This window comes from Wolffia australiana, chromosome 2 (genome assembly GCF_029677425.1).
Source record: "Wolffia australiana isolate 7733 chromosome 2, ASM2967742v1".
NCBI lineage: Eukaryota > Viridiplantae > Streptophyta > Magnoliopsida > Alismatales > Araceae > Wolffia > Wolffia australiana.
In genome coordinates, this window is record NC_135836.1 from 2,971,754 (window position 1) to 2,980,640 (window position 8,887).

General features: G+C 46.7%; 1 protein-coding gene across 1 annotated transcript; it reads right to left on the minus strand.

The window, feature by feature from the left end:
* Positions 1–7,735: 7,735 nt before the first annotated feature.
* On the minus strand, positions 7,736–8,246 carry LOC144714852 (uncharacterized). The gene has a single exon (XM_078589645.1). The coding sequence runs from the start codon at positions 8,163–8,165 to the stop codon at positions 7,806–7,808; it is 360 nt and encodes a 119-aa protein (XP_078445771.1). The 5' UTR covers positions 8,166–8,246; the 3' UTR covers positions 7,736–7,805.
* Positions 8,247–8,887: the final 641 nt, after the last annotated feature.

Genomic DNA, 8,887 nt, shown 5'->3' on the forward strand with positions numbered 1-8,887 from the left:
AATTTGGGCCGGATTGGGCCAACGGGATTGGCGGCGGCCCAATAAATTAGACCTACTAATAGGCTTAGGGCTGACATGGCATCATCTTGGGATGTGTGCATGCATCGGCTAGGGCTGACGTGGTGCCTCGGGGCACGTGCCGGCAGCTTTACTTCGTGGCACTTCGGGAGGCCGTAGCGGCACCTCGAGGCGCGTGATGTGGTGACTCGGGTTGCGGGAGCTGGGCCGGCGGTTTGGGCCTCGTGGGCCTGGATAGTGGCATCGGCCCAATGGGCTCTGGCCCATTGGACTGGATGGGTGCGGCGCGGTCTTGGGCGCGGCGCGGCTGGGCGCAGTGCAGGGCTGAGCGCGGTGCGGCGCTGGGCGTGGCGCTGGTCGCGACGCGGCGCGGCTGTGCACAGCGCGGCGTCGAGGCGCTTGGTCGAGTGCGGCTCGGCGCGCGGGCGGCGCGGCTTGAGGCGCGCGGTAGGCACTAGTATGGGCGCGCGGCGGAGCGAGACGGGGGCGCGCGGCGGCGGGTCATGGCGCACGGCGGTGCGGCTTCTGGGCGCTTGCGGCAGCGCATTTCTTGGGGCGCGGCGGCGCAGGACAGGGTGCGCGATGGCGCGACTATAGGGTGCGCAGGCAGCGCGACTTCAGGGCACGTTGGAAGCGCGACTTTAGGGTGCGCATGCGGCGCGTTCCGGGGCGCGCGGTGGCACCGGACGGGCCGCGCGGCGGCACATTCCATGGAGCGCGCGACGCGTTTCATGGCATGCGGCGGCGTAGAACGATCGGGCGCGGTGGCGCATTTTTGGGCGCGTCCAGCGGCGCTTTGAGGTGTCCTGCAGCGGGTGCGCGCAAGGCAAGGTTGCAGCGGGCGCGGGCAGCGCGGCTGCAGGCGGGCGCGCACGCTGGGCCTGAAGGGGGCCGGCGGCAGCAGTGCCGCCTTCTTCAAGGTTTTTCTATAACCCTTCTTCTCCAAAAATGTATTTCTCAAAAGGAAGGGATCTAGTTCTTCTATTACATAGGGGTCCTTTATATATGACCCATAAGAAAAAAAAAAGGGGAAACCCTAAGCTAAAAGATAAAAATTTAACTAAACCTATGGGGAAAAAATGCAGATAAGTTGAGGGCTTCACCATCAAGAGGAAGAGAAGGAACAATAAGAAGAAGAACAATAAGAAAAAGAACAATATGAAGAATAAGAACAACAACAATAATAAGAAGAAGAATAATAATAATACTAATAAGAAGAAGAAGAATAAGAATAAGAAGAGGAAGAAAATAGAAAGTGAGGATATAGCTTTGGGAAAAGATGGATAGAGAGAGAAAGGGACAGAAAGAGAGAGAGAGAGATAGAGGGATAGAGAGAGATTGAAGGTATAGCTTTGGGAAGAAGAAGAAGAAGAGAGAAAGACAAGCTTTATTGATTATACACATACACACATTTGGGCTAAGTCATTTTATTTCATTATTGATTATACATTTTCGTGCTTATACACCATAATTACAAAAGCTACTTTTCTTCTTATTCACTGAAATGGAATGATTGAGCCCAACAGAACTAGTAAGGTGATATGTTCGATTGTATTTCCCTCCCTCTGTACTCTTCTTTCTTTGTATTTCTTTCTGTCTTCTTCTGCTTCTCTCTCTCTCTCTTTCTTTCTCTGTATCTCTTTCTTTTTCACTCTCTCTCTATATATATCACTCTATCTCTCTCTGTTAAAGTTCTTTTATTATATCTATTAATCTGGGGTTAAAATTCAATCTTATATGGATCCCAACAAAAGATTTGTAACTATCCTCCATAGTAATCATTCATATACACATATCTGGGCTAAGTCATTTTATGTCAGTTTTGATTATACATTTTCATGCTTATACACCCTAATTACAAAAGCTACTTGTCTTGTTATTCACTGAAATGGAATGATTGAACCCAACAGGACTAGTAAGATGATATGTACGTTTGGATACCCTTCCTTAAACGGACAGAATCCGTTAAGTTGCGCAGACATCCTCACAATCACAGGAAGTAAAACTTGGTGACCATAAATTTGACGGAGATTGATTTTTTAATCAAATTGTTCTAAGGTGACACATGCTTGGATCACAGGTGAATGCAATAGGCAAAAGCTAAATATTTTTTAGTATGAACTCAACATACACCCTTATTTTTTTCTTGACTTGAATGATTATTGTTGGCTGTTACATCACTCTACATCCAGACCAACTATATCGCGTCAGAGACGACCAAACGAGGAGTTAACACGTTTATTATCGCTAATTATCGAAGAAGGTCAACGGTAGAGTGTCGCGCTGTAGGACTAATTGACAGGGTGGTACAAAAACAACGGTAGAAGCCACTTAAACTTTTTTTTGGAAAAATAAACTGGAATTATCACCTCATCCGTTCACGGTAATCAAGTTTCCAATTGACGTCGATGTTTATTGTCGAGTTGAGTTTAAAAAAAAAAACTATCCTGGTTCCGCGCGACTTCTTCTCCGGTCAAAGAGAGCTCGTCCGCCGCTAATCTTAACGCCGCTAGTCTTTGTCGGGGCTTTCATTCCAGCCCGGCTTCGTTGATGCCCGTCCGTCAACGCTCACTGACGAAGGCGGCCCTATAAATAACAGAGAAAGAACAAAACCAGAAGCATAATAAATCCAGACGACACCTCTTTTTTAGAGAGCTTTGCCTATCGTAAAACTGAATGTACTATGAGAAACATGTTTTGTGCACGAAAGAGAAACATTTGAGATTAAGAAATGTTGCAGGAATTGCAATTGAACTATTTACTTATATGTATAACAGGAAGACAAAAGCTTTGAATAATAATTGTCAGAGTTCAAAGATGTGGCTGAAGAAGTATTCCTAGCCGTAGTTCCAAGTATTTCAAAAATATGTATTTCTTTGTTCTTCATCATGTTTCATCAAGAATTTCCATTCATCGTTGGGGACTTGAGGGGGGAGACCTATTCAGATCTAAATCTAAGACTCCGCCAGATGGCCGCGCTTCATCCTCCCCAGTGAAAGCCTGGTTCTTGACGACAACAACGGTTGAGATTGCCTGTTTGCGTTGCCTGTTTGCCACGCTTCATGAGTAAAAGTGTCTCGGCTGCCTCCAAGACATCTTTCGTGGCTTTCTCAGAGGAATGGACCCTGAGATGTCCATACATGGCTTTCTCAGAGGGGAAGCGCCTGGGGCAACGCCTGCACCTGACTGAGAGTTCGGGAGGGTACTCCATTGAAGATGAACCCACGTTGATGTCCTCCTCCTCCATTGTTTTCGGACGTCGGGCACAAACAGAGATAGAGAGAGAGAGATGAGAACGAGAGAGACGAGAGAGAGAGAGAGGCGAGCTTGCTCCGTGAGCTCAGCTTATAATAAACGAGGGTTTATAAGAAACACAAAGAACAGAGATTCTCGGGTAGGCGGGAAAGAGCTTCAAAAGGCCGAGACTTATTCCTCTGAACCTGCGCGTAAGTTGCGGGACAGAGTGAGAGGCAGAGCGTGGATTGCTCAACCGTGCTCTCGCCCATGGCGGCCATCGCTCTATCCTCGAGCGCCGGCTCCAGAGTCCAGAGAAAGAATATGCTCCGTTCTTGGAAGAAAAATGATTCGATCGGCGCGGGAAATTCGAGCGGAGAATGATTCGATCTCGACGGAGAATTGGGAGAAAAAATGGGTCCGAATCCGGACGAGGAACGAAGAACTGCGGGGAAATTCGCCGCCGCGAAAATTTCTTTTTCCTCGAACTAAAACTCTAGAAGAGGGGGAAAGGAAGACGACAGATGCGGATATCTCGCGTGAGAAAAAAAAATGTCGGCCTGGTTCACGGACTCGGCCTCGAGCTCGCCGGCCTCGTTGAAATTCAATGTATACATCATTGCAGACATTAGTCTATGAACTGATTAATGAATGTTTGTTATTTCAAGAACATGTAGAATACTTTTCAGTGAAAGTTTTTAATCGCAGGTAGTAATTTTAGATGAACCGATAGATAGAATATTCAAACATGTACCAGTGATTCTTTCATTCGCAGATATGTGGCTAATGGATACGATAGTGATTGGTTGTTCAATGACATTGCCACTATAACCATCATGGATCTTTAACTTTGCCATTATGTTCTCAAAATTCATACGATCAATTTTGACATTTATACTTAATATTAACTGAGAATACTTGTCTCCAGTCCCCTCAATAAAGTGAAAATCCCGGAGATTTCACATGCTGGCCGACTGACTGATTCCGATTATTCTAAATTACATGTATTCATCGGTGGTCATCGTACCTTTGATCATACCGTAAAATTGTGTGTGTGGTTCCATTATTCTCGCTTGATTTCTGCTCGCAAACGTGCTTTCTGGTTTCTCCCCTGCTTCTCTTTATGGTTTTGCTTTGCGGACAAGTGGATTAATTGATTAGGTGAGAATTGAACGGAGGAACCCAAGGATCTGTTGGTGATCTTTCCACCGGTTCTTGAATGCAACATTTAAGATCAATTACTGAATCACTGGAAGCAGTCGGCCAGCAAGTATGTGAAACTTCCATCATTTCAATTTTCTTGAGGGGACTCAGAACAAAGTGTGCTCAGTCTGTAATTGATAAATGCCAGGATATATCATACGTTTCTCTATGACTCGAAGATTGAAATTGGAACAAGTATCCCTTCTACAAACTTTGTTAGGTCATATACCCATTCAGTAGAGGCAGGACTGGATGAGTTTCTTATGGCTGCGGTGGACTTTAATCCTAGCCATTATCAAACGTAATGGCTCTGATACTATGTAAAGATCCAAACAAGATCAAGAAGAACAAGAAGGGAGAGAGAGGGAGAGGATGAGGAGAGAGAGAGAGAGAGGTTGCTGACGGCTTCAAGTTGCTAACTGCTCAATAAATATCTCTCTCTCTCTGTCTATGTTTTAGTCTGTCTCCCTCTCTCTCAGTCGCTATCATTCTCTCTCCCTATCTCGGCGTAACTCTATCACCTTTTATCTCTCTATCTCGGTTTCTCTATATTGTGTTTTATCTCTCTCTCCGCTTCTCTCTATCGCTGTTTCTCTCCCTGTCTCTGTCCCTCTGCCTCTCACACCTCTTCTCTTGCTCGCTCTCTCTCTTTCTATTTCGTTCTCTCCCTCACGCTCTCTCTCTATTTCTCTTTCGTTCTATATCTCTCTCTACTTCTTTTTCGTCCTCTCTCTCTTTCTCTTCTGTCCTCTATCTCTCGCTCTCTTTCTCTTTTGTCCTTCATCTCTCGCTCTCTCTCTCTCTTCCTGTCGCCCTGTTTTTTCTCTCTCCTCCTCTCATTATCTCTTTTTTCTGTCTCTCTTTTTCTCAATCTCTCTTTTTTCGGTCTCACTCACTGTCTCTCTCTTGATAACAGAGTGCGAAACTCGGCCTCCACCTCGGCATCGCGTGGACGAATAGGACTTAAGTTAAAAGATTAACCAGTAAAAATTAGCCAGGTATCCTATACTCATTATGAGGAATTAGTGGCTAGGATCAAATATAATTTCAAAGATAGATGGTCAGGATTAAACATAGATAGGAAATAATCTAGAGGCTAGAATCAAAGGCAGATAGCGGATAATCCAATGGTTACAATTTGTCTTGACATAGCTGTTATATTTTGTTATAATGGCTCTTATTAAGTTTTAGAAACTAACTACTTAGCGCCTCTGATTAAGCTAATAGGATAAATACGAACCAATGTTAATGGATTCATCGATGGATTAACGACGGTCATTGGCCAAGGCTCTCGACTACTCTCTCTCTCTCTACTCCTTTCTCTTCTTCTTGTTCTTGCGCAAAATCTTGAGTTCTTTCATCTCTCTCTCTCTCTCCTCCCTCTCTTCCTTCCCCTCTTTCTTCCTCTCTTTCTCTTCCTCTCTTTCTCTCTCTCTCTCTTCTCCTCTCTCTCCCTCTCCCTCTCTCTCTCCTTTCTCTCTCTCTCCTCTCCCTCTCCTCTCTCTCCCTCTCCCTCTCTCTCCCTTTCTCTCTCTATTCCTATCCCTCTCCCTCTCTCTCTCCCTCTCTCTCTCTCTCTCCTTTCTCCCTCTCTTTCTCTCTCCCTCTTTCTTTCACTTTCTCTCTTTCTCTCTGGTTTTCCCTCTTGCTCTTCTTTTCTATCTCTCTCTCCCTCACCTCTTCTCACTCTCTCACACTTTCTCTCTATCTCTGTCTTTCTCCTCTCTTTCTCTCGCTCTCTCTCTCTCTTTCTATCACTCTCTCTCGCTCTATCCCTCTCCTCTTCTGACTATCTTTCTCTCTCTCTCTCTCAAACTATGTCTCTTCTCTCTCGCTTTCTCACACTTTCTCTCTCTCTCTCTTTGTCTCCCTCTCTTTCTCTCTCCGTCTCTTTCTATCACTTTCTCGCTTTCTGTCTGGTGCCCCCGCTTGCTCGCACTCTCTATCGCTCTATCCCTCTCTCTATCTCTCTATTGTCCTCTCCATATCGTTCTCTCTCCCTCGCTCTATCCCTCTCTATCGGTTTCTCTCTCTCTCTCTCCCCTCTCCTCTCTATCGCTTTCTCACGTTCTCTGTATTGCTCCCTCTTGCTCGCACTCTTTAGCTCTCTATCCCTATCGCTATCGTTCTCTCTTACTCCCGCTCGCTCGCTCTATCCTTGTCCCTCCCTCTCTCCGTCGCTCTCGCTATCTCTTCCTCTATCTCTCGCTTTCTCTTTCCCTATCGTTCTCTCTTACTCTCGCTCGCTCATCTATCTGTCAATCCATCTTCATTCATCGCTATATAGGTGGTCCACTCTAACGCAATCATCTCTCTCTCTCTACTATCGACGGGCTGACGATACATTTTTTGGGATCAGATTATCCACACCAGCCGCTGAATTGGATTACAATCAGAGGACACCCGATTGATAAAAAATCTAGACCAGATCTTAATCCAGCGGTCACGATCCCATCACAGTTCTTTATCAATCGACGGTTCGCCGAACACAATTGATAAGTTGGAACGATAATGTTGTCGTCGAAAGAAATAATCAATGCAAAAATTCAAGACATGCCTTCTCTCTCTCTCTCTCTCTCTCTCTCTCTCTCTCTCTCTCTCTCTCTCTCTCTCTCTCTCTCTCTCTCTCTCTCTCTCTCTCTCTCTCTCTCTCCCTCGATGTCTCTCTGACTTGGTGTGGACGTACCTCCAAAATCGACGAATATTCGAGAAGATTCCGACGCGTATTCAAGAAGATACTCGTCGGAAGGAAGATTCCGAGGAGTATTCAAGAAGATACTAGTCGGTAGAAAAGATTCCGACGAGTAAATCATGCTTTATTGGCGGTCAACTGGGCAAATTCGATCCGAACACTCTCTCTTTCTCTATTGAATAAAATATAAGGTTATTCGACGATATTTTGGCGGTGTCTCCAAAATCGACGAACATTGGCAGAATAGGAATATAAAAAGAATATGTTCCGTTCTTGGAAGCGGTGGACTCCCGACAGCGGTCAGAACTACGAATCTGCGATTGCGATTACGATTGCGATTGCCGGGGAAGATTCATTCGTGGTTTCGGCCGTTTGAATCGAGAATCGATCGGCGGGGGAAATTGTAGCAGAGAATGATTCGATCTCGGCGACCGTAAATTGGGGCAAAAAGTCGGTCCGATTGACCGAGAGCGGTCGAATCCGGACAAGGAACGAAGAACTAGGAGGAGATTCGCCGCCGCGTCAACTTCCTCCTTTTCGCGAAGTAGAAGAGGGGGAAAGGAAGACGACAGAAGCGGATACCTCGCATGAGAAAAAAAAAATGTCGATTCTATGTGCAAACTCGAGCGTACGTACATGATCCCGAAGCGGCCCTACGCTACGATCTGGCGGTGGGAGAGGCAGCCAGCGGCTGCCGCGATCGGGAGAGCTGGTCCATGAGAGAGTGGATCTGGAGGAGGTAAGCCCTCGCCTGGTTCACGGACTCGGCCTCGAGCTCGCCGAGCTCGAAGCAGAGCCGCTCCTCCGCCTCCTCCGCCACGCGAAGGCGCTCCCTGGTGCGCTCCAGCTCCCGTCGCGCGGCCTCTTCTCTCTCCCTGCTGCGCCGCAGCTCTTCCTCCAGCTCCAGATTCCTCCTCCGAAGCTTCTCCGCGTTGTCCGACTCCTCGCGCTTCGCCGTCGCCGTCGACTGCATCGCCGATCGGAGATCGCGCGCGGCCACCGCCATTGTCGCGATCATCTTCCCTTCGATCGGAGATTGGGAGAACCGACGACGAACGACCAACCACGGCCAAATTCCCCAAACTTCGCTGGTTCAGGATTTTCAAACTTAGTGAGAGAGGAAGATGACCCTCCTGTATATATAGTCTCCCGAGCAGTGTCCCGATTCAATGAATCTGCCCTCCGGACTACCGGTAAAAGACGTAAGTGGTGAGCAAGCGCGTGGGGCCCACCGAATCCTAAACTGACATGCTATTGGTTTATTTTCTCCACGCGGCACCATCTCCGCCGTTAGATCAGCCGATTTGGTTAATCGGACGGCTGAGTTTGGCTAACGCTATTGATCTTCGTTCAATGTTTTTAAGAGAGTACAAGCTGAGACGTTTCTTCGCCATGTAGCACTCTTCTTCTCTGCCACAGCCTTACTCGATTCGATGCCGTTAGATCAGATGGTGAGGATAATTGGACGGCTGAGATCTGCTCAATTGTCGGATCTGAACGGTATCCGATAATCTTAATTATTGCCCTTTTTAATAGATATTAATCAACTATCACCCTATCCTAACTGGCCACTTTGGGACTCGGTACTCTAAACCGTAAGATCATCATCTCTGTCATAATCCGGGCATACGAAAGCCATCGAGATTGATGGATTTATGGCTGGATTAGTTTAATTATGCTACTAAAGCCACGACGACATTTCTTTTCTTGGTGTCAACTTTTTGTTTAAATTAATCCCCC

Bases quoted from the DNA above. Each gene is read 5' to 3' on its own strand.
- LOC144714852 (XM_078589645.1), bottom strand. From the start codon at position 8,165: ATGATCGCGACAATGGCGGTGGCCGCGCGCGATCTCCGATCGGCGATG.